Source organism: Hermetia illucens, chromosome 6, assembly GCF_905115235.1.
Source record: "Hermetia illucens chromosome 6, iHerIll2.2.curated.20191125, whole genome shotgun sequence".
Taxonomy (NCBI): Eukaryota; Metazoa; Arthropoda; class Insecta; order Diptera; family Stratiomyidae; genus Hermetia; species Hermetia illucens.
Genome location: NC_051854.1, coordinates 23,033,662 through 23,059,453, shown reverse-complemented (window position 1 = coordinate 23,059,453; position 25,792 = coordinate 23,033,662). Strand labels below are relative to the sequence as shown.

Below are 25,792 nucleotides of genomic sequence, written 5' to 3'. Positions count from 1 at the left end.
CTCAAGGGGAAGTACTTCTGGCCGTTCATGAAGAAGGACGTGAACTCTTGGGTCAGGCAGTGCATCGCGCACCAGAAATGTAAGATCAATAAGCACACAAAAACGGATGTAGGCGTATTACCTTAGTTGACCAAGCGTTTCCATAGCATCTACCTCGACATCATTGGCCGTTTGAGAGATTCGTATGGATACAAGTATCGCCTGACAATTTTTGATAGGTTTACGCGGTGGGCTGAAGCAATACCTCTGACTGATATTACCGGAAAGCTGCGATGCAGCCCTCACTGTGGTCAGACCGATTGGCTGTCCTGTAAGCCTTTCGGACACAGCCAACAGTGGGACATCAGTGCCTATACTACCGACTCTGCTCTTAGAGCATTATGTTTCAAAGTATTGCTCACTGAAGCTGATAGTGGTAGTTTCTCTTCAAATTTAACAAACATTTAAAAGTAATCTCAATAAAAAGTGTCGTTTACAATCACTTGCTTTAAATACATAACCTAACCTAAAAACAATGGCCTTTGGCACTAAATACCATTCAGTAACGGCCCTGTCTTAACCATCAGTCCACTTGGAGTCTTTTCAGACCTGGAGGACAAACCAAAATCGTACACACACACACAAGATAATTCTACAATATAATATAACGCCAAACATTTGAGCACCGTATCTGTATCTAAGCTTGTAACACGTGCCCTGCCTGTTCGGACAGGCTCTGACACAATTGTGCTTACAAGTGTCGTCACAAAACGTATTGAAACATACTTGGGTTATCTAGCCTACAACGAGTCTAGCAACACTGGGCCCAGTGCCTAAAAACCGAGTGATAGCTGGCACATATAGGCAAAAGGCCTGGCCAATTCACTTCTCCATGTACGATCTTCGTGGGCCGGACCAGAGAATTTACCTCTCTCTGTTAGCTTGTCGGGACAACTAAAAGCTACAACAACAACAACATATAACCGGTAAATCATGTGCTTAGGCCTTCTGTCGAGAATAGATCCTGCGTTTTGGTGTACCAGCCGTAATCATCACGGACCGGGTAATGCAGTTTGAGTTTACTCTTTCAAACGCCACAGGACCACTAGACGCTGAAGGCCGCCTTAATGGCTCGCGGTGTTCCTTCGTGGTCCCAGTCCTTGCCTTTCGCCCTCCTCGGCTTTCGCACATCCTCGCCGACCCTGTGCTGGATATTAGGGTAGGGTTAAGCGATTCAAGCATGCTGCGTCTGCTGAGGGATGGGGTTTCGAAACTATGACCGACTCCACATTCCCGACATACGACGCCCGAGACCTCCAGACATGTTCGTCGATCCTTATTTGGGTGGACGCTCCTTGGAGACCGCTAAATCGACCATATGGGGACCCCTTTTAAAATCCTGGAGCGACGGGAGTCTCTTTCAAATGGCTCAAATGGGTCTCCTTGTCGAGACTGAAACCCTTCATCGAACCGGAGGACACTACAACAAAGCGTTCGTGAATCGTCAGGATCATACGGTAACACCATTGGTGGAATCACGTCCCGGGTTCCTCCTGAATCCGCGCGAAGGGGGCGGAGCAATCTAGCGGCACAGCGGAGTCGTGAACCCAGTACTGCATTACCGGCAGAGCGTTGTCACCGTCGATGCAATGAGCTGCCGCCGACAATTCTGGCGTGCTAGGCCGTCGCGTGAACTTCCTTCCTTTTGATTCGAACCACCGACGCGAGCAGACCAGACATCTACATCTAAACTAGTCATGGTCTATAAAAAGCCGTGGCTCGTAGAGATTTGTCAGAGCTGCATTTCGTCTGGATACGATCGCACTTGTGGAGATCCTTAGACGTCCTTTTCATACCCAAAGTGGACGGGTGTAGCCATGAGCCCGCGAAAGGCTTTTCATCAATCACCCTCACCTCTTGCATGTTGAAGACAAGAGAGCATCACTTAGGCAAGGTGCAAATTGAGACGCAGCTTGGTGAGGTGACATGACGCAGCTTCAGAGCGTCTGCGAGCTGCCACGGTTTGTGTTCATTTTGGCAGTTTTCACTAGGGACTACTTCCTGCGCTGAGTGAAAGTAAGTAAGTATTGGCTCCTTGATAAATCCATGTAAGTCAGAAAATTGATAGTTTTTATATTTTTCACTAGAAAATTCGACCCTAACGTTAAATTCCTCGTGACAGTTTTTTTTAATCATTGCTTGTCCAAAAAGGAATATTGTTTTTTTTTTTTTATATTAAATGCTATAGGAATCAGATTTTGGACTGAAAAAATATCATGTATGCAGGCATCCCGTACAGTGGCGATAGAACTGCGCCTAAACTGTCGCTCTACCCGCTCGCAGAGGACTTCATCTCTTGGTTCCTGCGTTACACTGTGCTCGGTCTTAAGGAGGATCATGGAGAGGTTGCCTTTCTACAAATCTCAGGGCACCTAGTCTTCAAAAGCAAATACACAGAAACCACTCTTCACAATTTATTAATTAGCCTGCAGCATATACATTAGTTCCCTTCCTGGATATAGGGGGAACATTTAACAGCGTGAATACCAAAGCCATCAAGGAGGCTGTAACCACAATAGGATTGGAGGGGTGCTTGGTCCTTTGAAGTGTTTCGTATTTTGAAACTAGCGAATAAGTTTTGTGCAGCATAGTATTGTGTGGTAATCCTGAATTTTATTATTTTAGTTTCGTGATTCACTGAGTTACCTTTTCAGGCACCTTCAATTTTTCAAATTTCGTGGGGTCTCCTGTATGTTGAGATCTGTGAAGGAATTAGCCATGAGATTGACATCGAAGTGCAACGACCAACACATTATCGTATTTGCCGTGCATAAGGTGCAGTAGACATTGAGGTGGAACGAGTTAATATATATTGGAATTTTGTGGAGCTTTTTATGTGCCATCGTTTTGTACATCGTGTACGTAGGGCGACATCGTATTCGAGTTTCTTCGAGGATTTACTACGATCGAATATATAGGAATTTGCTGGTATTTTTTTTGCATCGTATACCTGTGATCGATGTCAAGTTCGAGGATAATCAGGTGCTGTGTTTTTGCTGTGGTCCAGGTCGCACACAAACAAGTTAATTTTGGGGTGAGTGAAATATTTTATTGTCACTTTTGCATTTTGTATATCAATATATTGTTTCCCATATAACAACAAAACGTTCCCCATTATACACAAAAAGCATATATTTATAATGGCGGATTTATTTAAGACGCAGAGAGAAACGTTTGATAGTTTGAAATCTCACCAATGCTACAAAATTAGCAATTTCGTGTAAATGTTCTTAGTAACGATAGAAAATTGCAAATATTATAAAACACACAAATTCCGTATTTTGTCGACAAAAAGTTTGACGAAGCCCTAGAGGTGTATGAAAAAATCATGGCATCTTTAGACTCTAATTTAGCAATTGTTGTAAATAAACGTGGGGGTGTAGAAGTAGACCCAACGATGTCAGAGTTGAATGCGGCTTCAATATTTGACGAAGCCATCAATAAGTTCATCCACGCGATGGCTGGTAGCAAACGTCCTAGTGGATAGGCCATACAAATTAAAGCTCTAGACATCGAAGAATTTAAACGCGATGTTGGGAGATGTAAAGGTTTTAAAAAACATTGTTCAACAAGTACTAGAAGAGCAGAACATTTCTCCTTTACAAAGACTTATTCATTTAAAGCCTTATTTAGAAAGAGAGCTGTAAGAATTGGTATCGCATTTGGCAGTTGAGACGTCTAACTATGAAGCTTCCTCGAAGCTGTTGGACGACAGGTATGAAAGTCACGGTTTATTAGTAGACATCTATGTATTCTAGTTGTTAGATTTGCCTTTCTGCATACCAAAAGATGTTAGGTCCACTAAGAAGTTTAAAATTTAAAGTTGACGTGTCGAGTTGGGACCCTAAATTGTTCCCGATTATTTATCGCAAGCTTGACACAGCTTGTAAACTCCATTCTGAGGATTCCCTTAGCGACAAGTAGCGGCTTCCAACAATCAGTGAGGTCGAAACTTTTATGGAAGCAAGATTCTCAAATTTGAGAGTTCCAAGCTCTCTAATTCCTACGGTAATGTAAGTTAAACGAAACCAGGAAAAGTTTTGACTAATATTGACCAAGTTAACAAAACGGAAAAGAAATTTTGAAGAATCAGGATAATCAAATCTGATATGGGAGATATTCACTTGATCAGAGCTATGAGCAGAGGTTCCCTCCAGGAGCCATCCAGTGTTGATTTCAGGGTTGTTTCCCTCGTTTATGAGTGAGGTTATGGAAGAAAGGAAGACATGTCTGTGCATTACAAGGTGCCGCATAAATCCAACTAAAACGGAGCTGATGTGTTTTCCCACCGGATGCCTGAATTCTACCTTTCACCGCTAAATGGAGAAGGATTGGTATTTTTCTTCAATGTACAGAATCTGAGTGTTATCCTGATCCTAAATTTGAAGCTAAACATAGAACTGATGGTTAAGAAAACCATGCCTGCAAGAGGGCATTTGGAAAGAAATGGGGTCTTTGACTGATAAGGATTTGTACCAATCTAACGTACGGTTCTATAGTAAGATTGAGCAAAAACAGCACAATTAAGCTTAATAGAACCGAAAGAACCACAAGCTCTCCCACCTTGTCGTGGTGGGAGAGCTTGTGGTAGTTTACTATTACACTAAGGGTGTATTCAAAAACACTTGAACAGGGAAACAAAGGATTATAACTCTCCAAGTGGTAAGAAGTCACTTCAGTCTGACTTCAAATCCACCCAGGACTTTGAGAAACCAGGTCGTGGCCGAGGCACGGATTTTAGAGGCCTCACCTAATTCACTTTCCCCCAGGGAGAAATCTGTGGAAGACAGGCTGTCCACTTCAGTAGAAAATCTATACCCGGCGCGATCAGCCATAAAGGATAGTCCAGCAACTCCATGCCAAAGCTTCTTCCTATCTACTGGCGGCAAAGCTACAGGACTGTCCTTATATATTTTTGATTCAAGAGCCACGGGTTCGTTTTAATAGAATCTGTGTCATTAGATCAGTCAAGGGGACTAGGATCTTCTTCGATGAAAGATCCTCGAGTTCAAGGATGTAAAAATTGTTAGAGGCAACCATGCTGAGACAATTCTCTTGTTCTGTTTCTGGGATGAGTTACTGACATGCAGCCAGGAGATAGCACCCATCCAAAGGATTGCGAATGCCAACCGTAACACCACTATGCTGGAAACAACGCCAGGCACCTTCAGGAGTGAGGCGGCAGGTGGATTAGCGAGAACCATTGCCGTCAAATTGGACCTAGTGAGCATCAAACGTAGTGCCTGTTTCGTGTAAACGTCGTTGTCAGAAATCTTCCAGGGAAGGAGGGCCGACGAGAATACCAACTGTTGGAAGTCGGCTGGAGTTCGGCTCAAAAGGCAGTGTCAGAAAGTTATCCATCCATATCGACGACGATATTAAAATTTGTTTACGCAACAATCGAATCGGATGTGGGCCTTGGAGCGTTGTAGAGTACTTTATTGAGGACCTTAACGATAAATTGGGAGGCGTAGCGCTCGTCCGTGATTATTATCCTGATTGGCCTCGGGTCCTTATTCATAACTGAGTTCGCTAGTCTCTGAACTCCAATCACGATAAAAACCTCTCTGCTCAGCCATCCGGACATGTTTGGAAAGCTAGAAGACGGTCGACTAAGAAAGCAGAGGCGCTGAGTTTTCAAGGAATAGGACGCGAAGCAACCTCTGCAGACAGCGAAGCACTAACGTCCAGCCAAAGAAGCACACACTGCGAAACCTTTCAGGAATGTGGCTAGGGGAGCGTCGACGGATGATAACTCCGCTAGCGGCAAACTGGTGTCAGTGTTGAGGCAGCTGTTGGAACTGGTCATCGAGCATCTCTTTGACAGCAAGAAGAAGCAACTTTGATTTCTCCCAAGTGGTCCGTGGTAGCACATAATAGCACGCGAGCTGATTATTGCGGTCAACGACTCCTAAGAGAGCACAAAACTCAAGATTGCCCCATATGACGAGATTCCCAGGAAACCAGTTCTTCGCATTTAGTTGCAGAAGATTCGCATGGGTGAGGACAAGCTAGCCCAATTCCTGCACGCTCAAAATCCTAGGTTCCTCATTGGCAAGTGGATGGAGATCAAGAAAGAGAAACCCCAGGTGAACAGCCAACCTTTTATACTCCGTATAAATGGAGAGTCTTTGGAGGCACTGAAAAAAGCAGCGATTTGGGATTAGGAATGCGAAATCAGATGACGGTTCAGACCCAGTCTACGATGCCAACTAGCTCTTGGGGGATATGAACGTCGACCGTCTAAGGGGACCGACAATACCCCTACGCAAGCAAATCGTGCTGAGAGTAGCGCAGATAAATCTGCAGCACTCGACATATGCCTCAGCTAAACTGCTAGTCTTCTTCCGGAAGGGATATATCGACAACCCATTGATACAGGACCCCTGGAGTCTGCAAGCCTTTCTATGTCTAGAACTGAGTCGCAGATGCTTAACAGTGGTAAACTTGAGCAGGCGGGAACAGGAGATGACCAATCATCTTCGCAAGAAGAATTACAACACGTGACGTCTATCATCGCATCTAGGAAGGCCAACCTGTTAATAGGTTGCGATTCCAATGTGAGCCGTACGCTTCGACTTTATTATTAATACAAACTTATCAGTGTATAACGGGGCAGTGCACCAACTTTCCTAGATGAGGAGCAAATTTTCATGGTAACAAACTAAAGAGTGTCTAATCAATAATCCTTCTCGGATCACAACCGGGTTCGTATCCTCTGCTCTAAGACCTCTCGAGGATAGGTCAAGTTATCATGGTCAATCTCTCCGGTGCTCCCGATGTTAATATTGGCACCACAAACAATTAAGTAATGAGACTGATTTTATTGCCGCGCTTGTGGTAAACCTGCAACCTTCTCTGCCCCGGCATCCTTCCCCTCTCCGTTTATATATTCACCATCGCTCTAGCATGTTTAGTTCATCTGCTGTGCCGTGTTGTGTAGATGTGTGTTGGTGGTGCTCGTCGCGAAAATGGAGAAACGAGCATCGCGTCATGATAAAATTTGCCACATTGGGCAAAACACCTTCGGAAATGTACGCTAAAATTGTAAAAGTGCATGGTGATAGTGCTCTTAGTCGTGCCCAAGTGTTTCGATGGCATAAAGAGTTTAAGGAGGGGCGTGAAAGCGTGGAAGGCGAGGCGCGGAGCAGGAGACCAGTCGAGGTGCGAACTGACGCGGATACGCAGCGTGTGAGCGCCCTAATTCGTGAAGATCGGTGTTTAAACAGTTCGAATATTGGCCTCGGAACTGGGTATGAACCGTGAAACAGTCAGACGAATTTTAACAGACGATTTCAGGATGAAAAAGTTGTGCGCGAGGAGCAAAAGCAGCATCGAATGACCATCGCAGAAGACTGTTGTTCCCTAGAACAAAATCGGTGGTCAAAGGAACCCATTTTGAGTCAATTACGGACATCCAAACGGCCGTGACGAGGGTACTCGCGGACATCCCAGTCGAAGCGTTCCAGAAATATTACGAAGAGTGGAAAACGCACTGAAATCGCTGTATAGCTGCCCACGGGGTCTACTTTGAAGGGGATGTCAGAGTTGTACAATAATTTTTAAATACACGATTTTTATGGAATCAGTCTCATTACTTAATTGTTCTAATCTCGTACACCTCTTCCATCTGGACCTCGATTGTTAAATATGCTGTATCGTACTGTTAACAGTTCCAAGAGGAGCGACCACTGATACAAACCTGCTTACCTTGCTCTGGACCTGCGTAATTCCAAAAATTGCGAATAATAACTCACCTCTTCCAAATAGCCTTTCTCTTTCAGAATCAAAACACTTCTGTTTCTAGTACGAATTACAAAACATATAATTTCTGTGAGATTTAACCATAAATAATAATACATAATTCTTTAAATTTTATTTGGAACGCATTACTTGGATTCTATAGAAAGAATAAGGTTTTACGTAATTGTTTATATGCAACATTTACTCTTGCTTGTATTCCGTTATGTAAAAAAAGTCAAAATTGTGATAATGTGAGTGTGATTTGAAAATTAAGAAATTATCTCCTCCAATACACAAATATTGTTCATTATCATCATTTCTAGATATAAATTGCTAACAATTAAACGTCTTACTGTAAACTTAAAGTCAATGATGTGCCAATTCTCTAGTTTAGCTCTAAAGATTGAAATATCTATACGTTGGTTGCGATTGCAATGCGAATTTGCATGATTTCTCCTCATTTCTCGAGGGATCATTTGAAATTCACCATGCATGTATCCTTGTAAATTATGTTACCGTAGGGAAATTATCGTAATAAAATAATTTGTAGAAAAAATTAAAGATTTTCTCAGCAACTTACAAATATACGTTTACGTCTGATCAGCATTGAAATGTTTAGAGTGTTTTTTCTCCGCTTTGTGGTTTTCTCTGGCTATTAGAGTTCATAAAAAAGGAGAATCGTTATTGTTTCCGCGGAACAGGCGTTAATGTCGAGTAGGAAATTGTAATTTTCAAGCTTGATTTAATCTATCTCATTATACAACATAGTCTTGCTTATGCGTTAAGTGTGTTTGCTCAGTGCTGCTGTAATAAACTTTAAGCGATTTGTCTCTACACGTCTCCACTGACTCTTGCAATATTTATTTATAAAATATATAGATAACTTAGCCTTTTTACACATTTCAATTGTTTCCCATTTATACAAACATTCACATTCTCCTCTGCAGTAGTTTAGATACGTCACATGATCATCTTTACTCTCTTTTGTTGCTTCATTTATATAAATGGCACCTATGTTTTCTGCATTATTTTGCGCATTTCATATGTATTGATTGTATGCCTACTCGGTAATAACTATTAATAATTTCCACGCTCAGCTTGGCTTACATTCACGACCAAGCTGGGTGTGCTTGTTGCATTCTCTTGATGTCATTTCACAATATTCTCGCCGTCGAGTTGCATTGAACGAGTAAAGATACTTTAAAGACACATATTTTTGTCGGTATTTTGTATGTTTTTTTATTTATGTAACTGTATAAATAATAATAAATCATTACATAATTTATTAGTAATAGCAATATTATGTTCTAGCATTTATTAACGTCCGGTGGCGTTTGTAGATACTCGTCGGCACGTTTGTGTTCAATTAAGGCTTTCACGGTGCCGGTATCTGCAGGTAGGTCCGATTTGCGTCGGATCAATGGTTTGTCCTTATTTCGGCCATTTCGAATCTAAAGGGGATCAGAAAGGAAACAGTTTTTCAACAACACAAACAAAACAAATTCAAAAATCACTATTCAAACGTAAAGTTACATGAAAACATTAAATCTCCAAAAAAAAACTGTTCTTGGATGGTCTATTCCTGTAGACGGTCAGGGGATGCTACTGTTATAGCATGCAAATCACCATTTCTATCCAAAACATGTGAAATGAGTTAAACAACACAAGAACTATGGAAAAAAGTCGAAAAAATGAACGATACTGATTAAGACTGAAAACTGGAAGCAAATTTCATTAGATGGGAAGCATTCCGTTAACGTTTTTAGAAGTAAGTTTGGTAAGTTGACCAATGATCATGTGCCTGGAATAATATTCAGTTGTTGTGTGTGTGCAGGGATGCTCGTTTTAATATCGGTTACAAACGGGACACTGTTGTCTGCAATGTTCTGTCAACAAATATGACGCTGATAAGATATTTAAGTCATGCATAAGCTTATGAAATAAAATGGTTCAATGTCAATGTCCTGTTAAAATTAAACAAAATCACGTGTGTATGTACACCATAGGTTGTGGTTTACTGTTATAGAAATGTTCCATACAATAATACTGGATATTTCTTAACTTGTTCTTGCATCAATGCCAGAGGATGCTCTCCTTTCATATGTTGTATTCATTTGGTATCTACCTAAGTTCTGAGGTGCCCCAAGGATCTTGAAAAAGAAAACATTTAACCAAATCGTTAGAACAAATCCTTTTCAGTTTGGACAAGCTTGTAAGTTACTAAAATATTAATTCATCATCCGACAAAGGGTCCTTCGTTTGGGATGGATGTTGAAGACTTTTGAATTCCTAATAAAATAGGCGACCAAATGCTAAACTGACTTCTCTCCAGTGATATTTATTGCTAATGGCTACCACTCTAGCTTGAGCAATGCATTTAGAATATTATTTTCAAAACTTCTTCATGTAAGTTCTCACGCTGCCATAAAATGTGGCGAAGTTATCGGATAATTGGGAGTCCCTACTATATTATACATCTGAAAAGCCTTTAATATATATATATATATGGTTTTCTTTATTAGGGTAGGTGAATGCGTTTACAGACAGAATATTGGGACTCCCGCAACAGTACGCTGTCGGATTACCAACTAAACACCTTCTTATCATCGGGGAACTAGTCTGGAACCGTTTGATACATTACTTCGGGGTAGCCCTCCCGTTCTCCCGCTTTGGGGAGCCTTCAAGTCAGGGAATCCATTTAACCAACGGGAGGGGAGGAAGGGAGTTGTTAGTTCAGGGAACCCCTTACCATCCGGTCCCTTCGCCGGTCGAGTTCCAGCTGCTAGTGCTCATTAGCATCTCTCTGACAATGTTGTCTGGAGGGAGCCTCCCCCGTGTCTGCATAAAGCTGCTGACGAAAGCCATCCCACCTCTCGCATGAGAAAAAGGTGTGTTCAGCGTCGTCCGCCACTCCATTGTAGAACACACAATCAGCAGATCGCGCCTTGCCGATCCTGTGCAGGTAAGACTGGTAAGGAAGTAACCAATCTCTCGTTCGGGTCTAAATTGTCGATGAGCCGCGCAGTCCTTCTGCCCTTTGGCTCATTTTGTCAAGAGAGTTGTCACTCGGTAAGGATGTGTCGACGTTCATCACGGCCGGTAGATAACTTTGCGCTCCTTGGCAAGGAGGTCAACGGGGATCACTCTCGCGATAACCATCACGGCCGGTTCGGAGACAGCGATAAGCAGACGCCACTCGCAGGGCTCCCCGCATCTGCACCTGAGCAAAGCGCTTACGATGCACCTCCTTGTTAAGGGCATCAGCCCATACCTCCGCTCCATAGAGCAGAACCGAGTGCGTTGCTCCCACAGGGAAACGTCTCGTAGTAGATATAGGGCCTCCAATATTCGCCATTAGCGGACTTCAACTGCAGTCCTGTCCGCTGCTGCGTTGATTTGCTCCAAGAATGTCATCTTCGAGTCAAGCATCAAAGTATTTATCCACTGGTTTTGACTCTATAGTCAACTCGCCGATCGATATGGAACGCAGGGTCGGGATTCTCCTTCGGGTCAAGATAACTACTTCGGTTTTTTTCAGCGCAAGGCTGAAACCGTGAGCAGTCATCCATCCACTCACACGTCGCTTCAATATACCAAGTCTGCTTGGCGCCTGTTCAATAATCCGTCCGCCAACAAGTGTCGCAACGTCGTCTGCATAACCGACCAGGTGCGACTCTTCGGGAATATTGAGTCTCAGCAGATTATTGTAGGAAGCGTTCCAGAGGTCCGGCCCCAGAATGGATCCCTGTGCTACTCCCGACGTGATTTCCATCCTCCTCTAGCCCTCTAGCTTCTCATAGAGCAGGGAGCGGTCTTTCAAATAATCCCTCAATATCCGCAAGAGACAGCTTGGCACGTGGAATGAGTTTTCTAATGTGCCTAGCATATCTGTCCATGTTACGGAATTGAAGGCATTTCTGACATCAAGTGTTATGAGGAGCACTATCCGTCGAGATCGGCGGCCGTGTGCCTCGGTTCGATAAACCGCATCTACGACCTACATAATACCATCCACTGCGGATCTCCCTGTTCTGAACCCTAACTGCCTTGCGGATACGCCCTCGGCAGCGCGGATCGCTTCAGCGAGTCTACTCCTGACGAGCTTCTCGAGCATTATCCCGGCCGTGTCAAGCATGCGCAGCGGCCGGTATGCAGACGGGAGCTCCGGGTCTCCTTTATCCTTGCTGATCAGCGTGAGGCTGGCCACTTTCCAGCATGAAGGAAAGATGCCCTTCTTCAAGCAAGCGTTGAACGCCTCAAGCAGCATTTCTGGACGTTGGCGGAACACCAGTCTGTAAACTTCCGCCGGGATCCCATCAAATCCTGGAGCCTTCTTGTTTTTCATAGTGAGAACCGCTTCTTCGAGCTCTCTCATTGTGAAAAAGGGGCAATCCTCGACCCTTTTTGCGCTATGGACATCAACTCGTACAGAATATCTGGGGAAGAATGCCTGTACAATGCGGTCCATCTAGTCGGTGCTTCGTATGCAGGCTCTCCGCAGAGCCCCAATTTTCCGGGTGACAAACCAAGCCCCAACGGGTCCTCATTAACCTCGTTGACAAGGTTCTCCCAGCCGCGAGCTTTATTTTTGTTTATAGCGCTGTGGAGTCTCCTTTTTGCTGATCTATACTGTGCCTTTATGGTGCATGCCTCCTCGTTGGCCTGCAGACGTTGTGCCAAACGGCGAAGCTTATGACAGTCCCTCCGTAGGTCGGCAATTTCTGCCGTCCACCAGTACATAAAAGGCTTGTCGCGGCTGGGGTCCTTCCGGGACGTGGTAGCCTCACACGCTGTCGTTATCAGGTTCATCACTGAATTTAGAACGGTGTCAGCTGCGACGCTACCACCCCTCGGAGCGCCTTCCAGCACGATTCTACCTGCTCCAAGAGTTTCGAAGAACTTCGGGATGTTCGTGAAATTACATAGGCAGGGAGAGCGTCGGGTTGGTACTTGCCGGCAAGTAGTGACAACGGCGAGAAGTTTTCTAGGACTGGCCACCCATCCACCGATGATGCCAAAGATTCCGACGCAAAAGTGATGTCGGGAATGCCTCCTTCACAGCCTGGGCGCCGAAACGTTGGCATGAATCCGGTCTTTAAAACTACCAGCCCGGTTCTCGCCGCCATTTCCGGAATCCCTTTCCCTCTGATGTCTGCCTGAGGCATGCGCCATTCAAGGACTCTTTCGTTAAAAGCACCGCACACCAGGATTCGTCTCTCCGTGATCGAAACGGCGTCCCCCAGGGCATCACGCCGGCGCCGAAAGTCCGGCATTGTCTCGTTCGGCGCCAGGTAAACGCTAAAAAAACGTTATCGCTAAACACCGGATCCAGACCAAACCATGCCTTCGGCAAGAACGTCGTCTTGAACCTAGATGGCAGCGGTGCCCGATAAATCGAGATGCCATGAGACCGGGTCTCTGCTTCGGTATTGCTCGCTAATTAGCACTAGGTCAGCATTTACTACCGCAACGAACTGTGCTAGTAACTGGTGAGCGGTTGCACTCCGGTGCATGTTAATTTGTAAAATGCGGATCATGACATTCGCACCCTAGCACTTTTCAATTCCGCCCTGAAATTTGGACACCATCCCGACCCCGCAGTGTGTGTGACGCTCTCACCAGATGCGCCACGATCCCTACAGAGAACGCAACTTTCGCTTTCATTCTAGGTTTTCGTTGCTAAGTAGTTTATATATCTACACGATATACGATATATATATACGATACCGCATATACGATACGATATACGGTATACATATGCGATACGATATGCGGCATGCGATATACGGTATATATATGCGATACGATATGCGGCATGCGATATACGGTATATATATGCGATACGATATGCGGCATGCGATATACGGTATATATATGCGATACGATATGCGGTATATATATACGATAGCGTACACGATATACGGTTTATATACGATACTGTATGTGGTATACGATATACGGTATATATGCGATACGATATGCGGTAATATATACGATAGCGTACACGATATACGGATATATACGATACTGTATGCGGTATACGATATACGGTATATATATGCGATACGATATGCTGTATATATATACGATACCGTATACGATATGCGGTATATATATGCGATACGATATGCGGTATATATATACGATAGCGTATACGATATACGGATATATATGCGATACGATATGCGGTATATATATACGATAGCGTACACGATATACGGTATATATACGATACGGTATGCGATATACGGTATATATATGCGATACGATATGCGGTATATATATACGATACCGTATACGATATACGGTATATATACGATACGACATGCGGTATATATATACGATACCGTATACGATATGCGGTATATATATGCGATACGATATGCGGTATATATATACGATACCGTATGCGATATACGGTATATATGCGATACGATATACGGTATATATATGCGATACGATATGCGGTATATATATACGATAGCGTACACGATATACGGCATATATACGATACTGTTGCGGTATGCGATATACGGTATATATGCGATACGATATGCGGTATATATATACGATAGCGTACACGATATACGGATATATACGATACGGTATATATATGCGATACGATATGCGGTATATATATACGATACCGTATACGATATACGGTATATATACGATACGATATGCGGTATATATATACGATACCGTATACGATATGCGGTATATATATGCGATACGATATGCGGTATATATATACGATACCGTATGCGATATACGGTATATATGCGATACGATATGCGGTATATATATACGATACCGTATACGATATGCGGTAATATATATGCGATACGATATACGGTATATATATACGATAGCGTACACGATATACGGTATATATGCGATACGATATGCGGTATATATATACGATAGCGTACACGATATACGGATATATACGATACGGTATATATATGCGATACGATATGCGGTATATATATACGATACCGTATACGATATACGGTATATATACGATACGATATGCGGTATATATATACGATACCGTATACGATATGCGGTATATATATGCGATACGATATGCGGTATATATATACGATACCGTATGCGATATACGGTATATATGCGATACGATATGCGGTATATATATACGATACCGTATACGATATGCGGTATATATATGCGATACAATATGCGGTATATATATGCGATAGCGTACACGATATACGGTATATATACGATACGGTATGCGATATACGGTATATATATGCGATACGATGCGGTATATATATACGATAGCGTACACGATATACGGTATATATACGATACGGTATATATATGCGATACGATATGCGGTATACGATAGCGTACACGATATACGGCATATATACGATACTGTATGCGGTATGCGATATACGGTATATATGCGATACGATATGCGGTATATATATACGATAGCGTACACGATATACGGTATATATACGATACGGTATATGTATGCGATACGATATGCGGTATATATACACGATAGCGTACACGATATACGGCATATATACGATACTGTATGCGGTATACGATATACGGTATATATACGATACGATATGCGGTATATATATACGATACCGTATACGATATGCGGTATATATATGCGATACGATATGCGGTATATATATGCGATACGATATGCGGTATTACGATACCGTATATGATATGCTATATATATATGCGTACGATATGCGGTAATATATACGGTAGCGTACACGATATACGGCATGTATACGATACTGTATGCGGTATGCGATATACGGTATATATGCGATACGATATGCGGTATATATATACGATAGCGTACACGATATACGGTATATATACGATACGGTATGCGATATACGGTATATATATGCGATACGATATGCGGTATATATACACGATAGCGTACACGATATACGGTATATATGCGTACGATATACGGTATATATGCGTACGATATGCGGTAATATATACGATAGCGTACACGATATACGGTATATATACGATACGGTATATGTATGCGATACGATATGCGGTATATATATGCGATGCGATATCGTATACGATATACGGTATATATGCGGTATATATATACGATAGAGTACACGATATACGGTATATATATGCGTACGATATGCGGTAATATATACGATAGCGTACACGATATACGGTATATATACGCTACTGTATGCGGTATACCGCATCGTATCGTATACGATATACGGTATATATGCGATACGATATGCGGCATGCGATATACGGTATATATTGCGATACGATATGCGGTATACGATACCGTATACGATATACGGTATATATATGCGATACGATATACGGTATATATATGCGATACGATATGCGGTATATATATACGATACCGTATACGATATGCGGTATATATATGCGATACGATATGCGGTATATATATACGATAGCGTACACGATATACGGTATATATGCGTACGATATGCGGTAATATATACGATAGCGTACACGATATACGGTATATATACGATACTGTATGCGGTATGCGATATACGGTATATATGCGATACGATATGCGGTATATATATACGATACCGTATACGATATGCGGTATATATATACGATAGCGTATACGATATGCGGTATATATATACGATAGCGTACACGATATACGGTTTATACGCTACGATATGCGTTATACGGTATATATATGCGATACGATATGCGGTATATATATACGATACCGTATACGATATACGGTATATATACGATACGGTATGCGATATACGGTATATATGCGATACGATATGCGGTATATATATACGATACCCTATACGATATGCGGTATATATACGATACGATATGCAGTATGCGATATACGGTATATATATGCCATACGATATGCGGTATACGATACCGTATACGATAGACGGTATACATATGCGATACGATGTGCGGCATGCGATCTGCGGTATATATATGCGATACGATATGCGGTATATATATACGATAGCGTACACGATATACGGTATATATATGCGTACGATATGCGGTAATATATACGATAGCGTACACGATATACGGTATATATACGATACTGTATGCGGTATACGATATACGGTATATATATGCGATACGATATCGTATACGATATACGGTATATATGCGATACGATATGCGGTATATATATACGATAGCGTACACGATATACGGTATATATGCGATACGATATGCGGTATATATATATATACGATATCGTATACGATATATATATACGATAGCGTACACGATATATGGTATATATACGATACGGTATGCGATATACGGTACATATGCGATACGATATGCGGTATATATATACGATACCGTATACGATATGCGGTATATATATACGATAGCGTACACGATATACGGTATATATACGATACGATATGCAGTATGCGATATACGGTATATATATGCCATACGATATGCGGTATACGATACCGTATACGATATGCGGTATACATATGCGATACGATGTGCGGCATGCGATCTGCGGTATATATATGCGATACCGTATACGATATACGGTATATATATGCGATACGATATGCGGTATATATATACGATAGCGTATACGATATACGGTATATATACGATACGGTATGCGATATACGGTATATATACGATACTGTATGCGGTATGCGATATACGGTAATATGCGATACGATACGCGGTATACGATATCGTATACGATACGGTATGCGATATACGGTATATATATGCGATACAATATGCGGTATATATATGCGATACGATATGCGGTATATATATACGCTACCGTATACGATATACGGTATATATGCGATAGGATATGCGGTATATATATACGATATCGTATACGATATATATATACGATACTGTATGCGGTATGCGATATACGGTATATATGCCATACGATATGCGGTATACGATACCGTATACGATATGCGGTATACATATGCGATACGATGTGCGGCATGCGATCTGCGGTATATATATGCGATACCGTATACGATATACGGTATATATGCGATACGATATGCGGTATATATATGCGATACGATATGCGGTATATATATGCGATACGATATGCGGTATATATATACGATAGAGTACACGATATACGGTATATATATGCGTACGATATGCGGTAATATATACGATAGCGTACACGATATACGGTATATACGCGTACGATATGCGGTATATATATACGATATCGTATACGATATATATACGATAGCGTACACGATATACGGTATATATACGATACTGTATGCGGTATGCGATATACGGTATATATGCGATACGATACGCGGTATACGATAGACGGTATATATATGCGATATGATATGCGGCATGCGATATGCGGTATATATATGCGATACGATATGCGGTATATATATACGATAGCGTACACGATATACGGTATATATACGATACGGTATGCAATATACGGTATATATATGCGATACGATATGCGGAATATATATACGATACCGTATACGATATACGGTATATATACGATACGATATGCGGTATGCGATATACGGTAATATATATGCCATACGATATGCGGTATACGATACCGTATACGATAGACGGTATATATACGATACGATATGCGGCATGCGATATGCGGTATATATATGCGATACCGTATACGATATACGGTATATATATGCGATACGATATGCGGTATATATATACAATACCGTATACGATATGCTGTATATATATGCGATACGATATGCGGTATATATATACGATAGCGTACACGATATACGGTATATATACGATACTGTATGCGGTATACGACATACGGTATATATGCGATACGATATGCGGTATATATATACGATACCGTATACGATATGCGGTATATATATGCGATACGATATGCGGTATATATATACGATAGCGTACACGATATACGGTATATATACGATACTGTATGCGGTATACGACATACGGTATATATATGCGATACGATATACAGTATATATGCGATACGATATGCGGTATATATATACGATAGCGTACACGATATACGGTATATATACGATACGGTATATATATGCGATACGATATGCGGTATATATATACGATACCGTATACGATATACGGTATATATACGATACGATATGCGGTATATATATACGATACCGTATACGATATGCGGTATATATATGCGATATGATATGCGGTATATATACTATACTGTATGCGGTATACGATATACGGTATATATATGCGATACGATATACAGTATATATGCGATACGATATGCGGTATATATATACGATAGCGTACACGATATACGGTATATATACGATACGGTATATATATGCGATACGATATGCGGTATATATATACGATACCGTATACGATATACGGTATATATACGATACGATATGCGGTATATATATACGATACCGTATACGATATGCGGTATATATATGCGATACGATATACGGTATATATATACGATAGCGTACACGATATACGGTATATATACGATATGGTATGCGATATACGGTATATATATGCGATACGATATGCGGTATATATATACGATACCGTATACGATATACGGTATATATACGATACGATATGCGGTATATATATACGATACCGTATACGATATGCGGTATATATATGCGATATGATATGCGGTATATATATACGATAGCGTACACGATATACGGTATATATACGATACGGTATGCAATATACGGTATATATATGCGATACGATATGCGGTATATATATACGATAGCGTACACGATATACGGTATATATACGATACGGTATATATATGCGATACGATATGCGGTATATATATACGATACCGTATACCATATACGGTATATATACGATACGATATGCGGTATATATATACGATACCGTATACGATATGCTGTATATATATGCGATACGATATGCGGTATATATATACGATAGCGTACACGATATACGGTATATATACGATACTGTATGCGGTATACGACATACGGTATATATGCGATACGATATGCGGTATAAATATACGATACCGTATACGATATGCGGATATATATACGATAGTGTCACGATATACGGTATATATACGATACTGTATGCGGTATACGATATCGTATAGGATGCCGTATGCGATATACGGTATATATGCGATACGATATGCGGTGTACGGTATATATATGCGATACGATATGCGGTATACGATATCGTATACGATACCGTATACGATATACGGTATATATGCGATACGATATGCGGCGTGCGATATACGGTATATATATGCGATACGATATGCGGTATACGATATCGTATACGATGCCGTATACGATGCCGTATACGATATACGGTATATATGCGATACGATATGCGGTATATATACGATAGCGTACACGATATACGGTATATATACGATACTGTATGCGGTATACGATATACGGTATATATATGCGATACGATATGCGGTATATATATGCGATACGATATGCGGCATACGATATACGGTATATATATGCGATACGATATGCGGTATACGATATACGGTATATATACGACACGATATGCGGTGTATATATACGATACGATATGCGGTATGCGATATACGGTATATATATGCGATACGATATACGGTATACGATACCGTATACGATATACGGTATATATACGATACGATTTGCGGTATGCGATATACGGTATATATATGCGATACGATATGCGGTATATATATACGATAGCGTACCCGATATACGGTATATATACGATACGGTATGCGATATACGGTACATATATGCGGTATGCGATATACGGTATATATATACGATACGATATGCGGTATATATATACAATACGGTATACGATATACGGTATATATACGATACGATATGCGGTATGCGATATACGGCATATATATACGATACGATATGTCTTAATAACGAACCGCAAGAAAAATAACACTCTGAAAGTGGAGGTCGGTGGACATACGGTCGTATCGAAGCCGGCTATTAAATACCTGGGGGTAATAATTGACACCAAATTGAGTTGGAACACCTAGAGTATGCATGCCAAAAGGCAGCCAGTACCACCATGGCACTTGCAAAAATGTTGCCAAATTTTGGTGGGCCGAAACATTGCCGGAGGTTGGTGCTAGCCGAAGTGGTGCGCTCCATCCTGCTCTACTCGTCACCTGTGTGGGCAGAGGCGCTTGCAAACTCTCAGAGGCGGAAGCAGGTGAACTCGGTTTACTGGCGGATGGCTTTGAGGGTTTGCAGTGCATTTAGGACCACATCAGATGAGGCAGTATTGGTGGTGGCAGGCATGATCCCGGTTGACATTCTGGCCAAAGAAATGAGTGTGTTGTACAATGCAAGACGTATGGAGGGGCATGCACAGCGTAGAAATGTGGAAAGGTCAGAGTCGCTTGATCTCTGGCAACGCAGACGGGACGAGTCTACGAAAGGTCGGTGGGCGGACAGGCTCATTCCCAACATCAGGGTGTGGCTTGAGCGAAAACATGGGCAGACCAACTACCACAATACCCAGTTCCTCACGGGAAACGGTGGTTGCTCCAGGTAGTATCTGCACCGCTGTGGGTTGAATGATTCTCCGAACTGTCCCAGATACGATGGCATACCGGAGGATCCAAAGCATGTGATGTTTCACTGCCCACGATTTGTGATGGAGAGAAGGAGCTTAAACCAGGTGCTGGGCAAGAGCGGGACCCCGGAGAGCTTGGTTACTGAGATGCTGGAGATCGAGGAGAAGTGGCTTGCGGTTGGCTCCGCAATCATCCAAATGCAGGAGGAGTTGCTGAAGGACCAAAGAAGAAGGAAAGCTGCAAATAGGAGAAGGATGAGTGCCTAAGAGCAAACCTACCCCGCGAAGTAATACCTCAATGGTGGTCCCGCGGGCTGGGGCTGGAGAGACCGGGGGTGGTTTTTAGTGGGTGTGAATCCCAGACGCGCCCGCTTTAGTTCCGGCGTTCGGGCGGTGGAGCTGCGACGGACGCATCTTTCTAAGATTTTCCACCTCCGTGTACGCACAAAAAAATATATATATATATATCCACGATATATATATATACACTACGGTATACAGTATATATATGCGGTATATACGATATATGGTATATACGCACGTATACGCATATATACGGAATAAAAGCATGTATACGGTATATATATACGATATATATACACGATACGGTATATATATAGCGGGAAGCTCGGAATCCCTTGCGCTTTGACTAAGTCTGGTTGGATGCCTCCAGGGATAATCAAGTGGCTGAGGAATCTCGCCTGCGATTGCAGGAATTTGAATTTCTCAACGTACTAGACCGGCCACAAGGAGACGTTGAAAAATTCACTCGCGGACTCAGAAGAAAACGCGATAGACAAATATACGAAGCAAAAGTGGAGATTTCGTAGGATAGAGTGGATGAATCTCTGAAAGGTTTGCGCCACGGCGCACAGTCCAAAGTTCATCCTAGTGAATTCGAAGAGTCTGAAAGGTGTACATATTGCCGTTTTCGCAATGTCTTCGTAAGGTACAGAGATTTGGTGGTATGTCTTGACCAAAATGGATGGGAAGAGTGCTGGGTGAGCAGGATAAGATTTTTCCTGATGACCTAAGGGAAGTTGTTGGGTCAATGAGGACCCTATTATGTATATCCACTAGCAATTCATAGTGGCACAAGAAATCCGCGCCTAAAATGGGTATATTGATGTCCGCAATAATGGAGCCCCAAGAAAACGTTAGCCAAAGTCCTAAACTCTAGTCCACTTGCAACGATCGGATCGACAAAGAATTTGCTGGCGCGAGTTTCAATGATTGCGGTATTAACTTATGATGCGCCTGTATCGACCAGATAGTTGTGCCGGCTCAAGGGGTCGATTGTGAGGGGTAGCAGTCGCCAGAACTCCCGGCAAATCTAATTTTTTTGGTAAGAAATTGCATGAGCTGGTACAGTTTTTAGCCCTTTCAGTGAACCTATGATGGTACTAGCATGCCCAGGTACTTATCGAAGGTACCGACGACATACCAACCATTCAAATCGCCCATTTTGGGAGGCGAATCTACATCTTGATCTAGTCCTAATTTTCGAACGCAAAGCACCGACGGCTTCTGCGACGGTAGTTGTTGATTCTGCCAGCATCTACTGCAGCTGACCCACCTGGCTTGATCTGCCGCGAGACACTTCGCCAACCATGGGTCACATGTGGACCTCATGAATTTTGTCCGCGGTGACGGCTAACATGTCCAGGGACTCCGAATCAGCACAGCCCAGGATAGCTGTGTGCTCTCCGGGAGCTTCTGTGGCTGCAAAGGTTGTAGCAGCTTGTTGTCAACTTTGCCAACACCCAACTGCTTCATTTCACGCAGCAGTTAGCTTGGCACATGGTCACTCAATGTGAGCTCTGTCAGTAAGTGCTTAAGTTTAGCCATATTACTTACTGATAGGCGCTTTATGAGCTGCTTCTTTAGTCTTTTGTAAAAGCAGTCCTCAAGAACGTCGGCCCGACCAACGCATTATTGAAGCGAATGGCGTCTATTGTGACGCCAGCCAAAGCGAATTGGGTCTCGAGTTGAAGAAACTACGATACCTTGCTCCTACGCCAAAACGACGGAACCCGTACGGCCACGGTAGTTACTGAGGGACTTGCTTCCATCCTGGTGGACATCGTGAGCGGAAGCGAACAACCCACAAGAAATCAAAAACGGAGAATTAAATGGTCCTGCGCCGTCTCTTCCGGCGTCCTTTTCTGTGTATTTATGTTTTTTCGGAAGAGAAAGAGGTACTGCCGATTCAACAGGAAAGGGAAATGCAATTTAAACCGTAACCATGTTAAAACTGATTGCACACATTTTCTTGTTTCTTTCTAGGAATGTTCACCAGAACTGTCGGGCAAGAGTTCGAACAGCTACTGATTTCCAGGCGGCAAGGGATGTCGTCAACTTTTCTTTGGAGACAGCGATGATTTGAGGTTTTCGCTGTATATCTGCGGGTCGAGAATGACGGTGCGCTCGTATTCGATTTCTTCCCCCTGTTTCACTTCAAAAAGGAAAACACGCACACATCGAAATTCCACGTCTACGCTCGGTTGCGGAAAATTCGGCCGCACTGGGGACTTTCTCTAACATAATCGTCAATTACAATCAGTTACTTTTATTTATTTTCGATTCCTTGTCGGGGTCACCACTAGTTGGTTTAGATTTTTTAGAATAAATAATTATCCATCAAATCAGAGTATTTCATTACATAAATGTTAATCAGAACGATCAATGTTGCAGAAAAGACAATAAGAACAACATAATGAACCAAAAGATAAATTTAAACTTTTTATAAGCTCCCCCTCTCTGTCCTGACGCATTCCTAATTAACACAACAAAAATAATTTTCGTTGTCCTCCGGGCAAGGAGAAACAATACCAGTGACAAGATGTAATCCTGCTAAACTCGGCTTTGAACCTTAAATTCCTCTCAAATTTGACCTCGGTACAGCACCTGACATCATATGCAAATCTGATGATATCTATGAGTTTCTTCTGAATGCTCCTCCTACGTAAGACAGATACCATCCCCGTGCACACTATCGAAAGCCTTCACGAAATCGATGAAGAGCAGATGAAGCGAAAATCTAAAGTCCGTGTACTGTTCTAGGGTGTTAATATGACCAATGCAGAAGGATCCGGAACGGAAACCAGCCTGCTCTCAAACTTTCAGATGTTGTTTGATGCGTTCCAGGATTATTTTAGCTATCTTTGCGACGGAAGAAAGCGCGCAGATATCTCTGCAATTATTACACTCAAAATCGGAATCATTCATTCGAATCGTACCGATAATTCCCTTCTTCCAATCTCCGAGAAAGGTCTCGGATTCCAAAGACTTCCGTACAAGTGGAAGCAGCAGACCTGCTGGTACAGAGATAATTGACTCTGCGGCGAGACGGTCAGTTCTAGCGGCTTTACTCCATTTGAGTGCATTGATAGCAGAAATAGTTTTCTTCTACTCGGAGGAACAGTCCGTATCTGCATTACGGTGGCTAGCCATTTCACCCGCAAGAGGAGGAAACTCACCGGATATAATAAAAACCGTGGTGAAGTGTTTTTTTCACCTCTTTAGTTGCTCGTCATCGTGAATGAGAAGTCGACCGTTAACGTCATTCACCGGGCCATCGAAAGATTTGCGGCCACCTGCAAGCTCTTTCATGATGCGGTATACCCTTCTAAACTCATTGCGTTTTGCGGCATCCTCCGCTTCCCTGACCAGCGCAAAATTTGCTTTTGTCACGGCACACGCTACACTGAACTTCCCAAGACTTCGTTTGGTAACGGACTTCGGGCGCTTCACAACCTTTATCAGTTGCAGCAGTCTACGATTCGGCAGTCAGCCAGATCTTATGAGGCTCCTTCGGGACATGGGCCGTGTAGCACCCGAGAAAAGAACATTTTTGATGGCGGCCCAATATTTCCAGGTGGGTTGCTTAGTGTATCTGCCTCTGATCAGCAAGGTAGCTTTCCTAATGTCGACCGGCAGCTGGATCATATAAGCGGTCGATGTTGAACGTGGTGGTTGCAACTCTCCAACCCTACGCAATATGGTGGACGCAACCTGCATATGAAAGTAAGCAACCATTAAATGGTGATTCCTCTCGAAGCCGATGTCAGCGCCTCCCTCCACATCCAAGAGGCATTTCCTAAATCTACTGCCGCTAGCAAAGTGATCGATCTGATTCTTCGTGCGTTGTCCCATAGTTGAAATGCAACTGATTTTATGGCAGACTCTGTGCTCGAACAATATGGCACAAATGGCGAGGCGGGAAAGCTGCAGGAATCCACAAACCACATATCATTGTCACTACGATCAACAGGACCGTCTTTCCTCATCACAGGGGGTTTTCAGCGCCCACGTTGGCATTCGATTCACTCATCACAATCACAATGTCACC

The 25,792-nt window shown here is 42.4% G+C and overlaps 1 protein-coding gene and 1 long non-coding RNA gene across 7 annotated transcripts in view; one reads left to right on the top strand and one right to left on the bottom strand.

The window, feature by feature from the left end:
- The first annotated feature begins 1,769 nt into the window (after nucleotides 1-1,769).
- LOC119659135 lies at nucleotides 1,770-25,302 on the top strand. Its single transcript, XR_005250319.1, has 4 exons — nucleotides 1,770-2,059; nucleotides 2,266-2,639; nucleotides 2,694-3,073; nucleotides 23,728-25,302. It is a non-coding gene; the product is annotated as an uncharacterized LOC119659135 (long non-coding RNA).
- LOC119659134 (serine/threonine-protein phosphatase 2A 56 kDa regulatory subunit gamma isoform) overlaps nucleotides 7,840-25,792 on the bottom strand; it is a 144,829-nt gene continuing 126,876 nt past the window's right edge. For 4 of the 6 annotated variants that reach the window (XM_038067059.1, XM_038067060.1, XM_038067066.1 and 1 more), the window contains one exon: nucleotides 7,840-9,233. In XM_038067059.1, coding sequence (XP_037922987.1) covers nucleotides 9,090-9,233 — 144 coding nt within the window. In that variant the 3' untranslated portion in view covers nucleotides 7,840-9,089. Of the gene's footprint in view, nucleotides 9,234-9,844; nucleotides 9,933-25,792 lie in introns of all 6 variants that reach the window. The other 2 variants (XM_038067062.1, XM_038067065.1) reach the window with 2 other exon arrangements.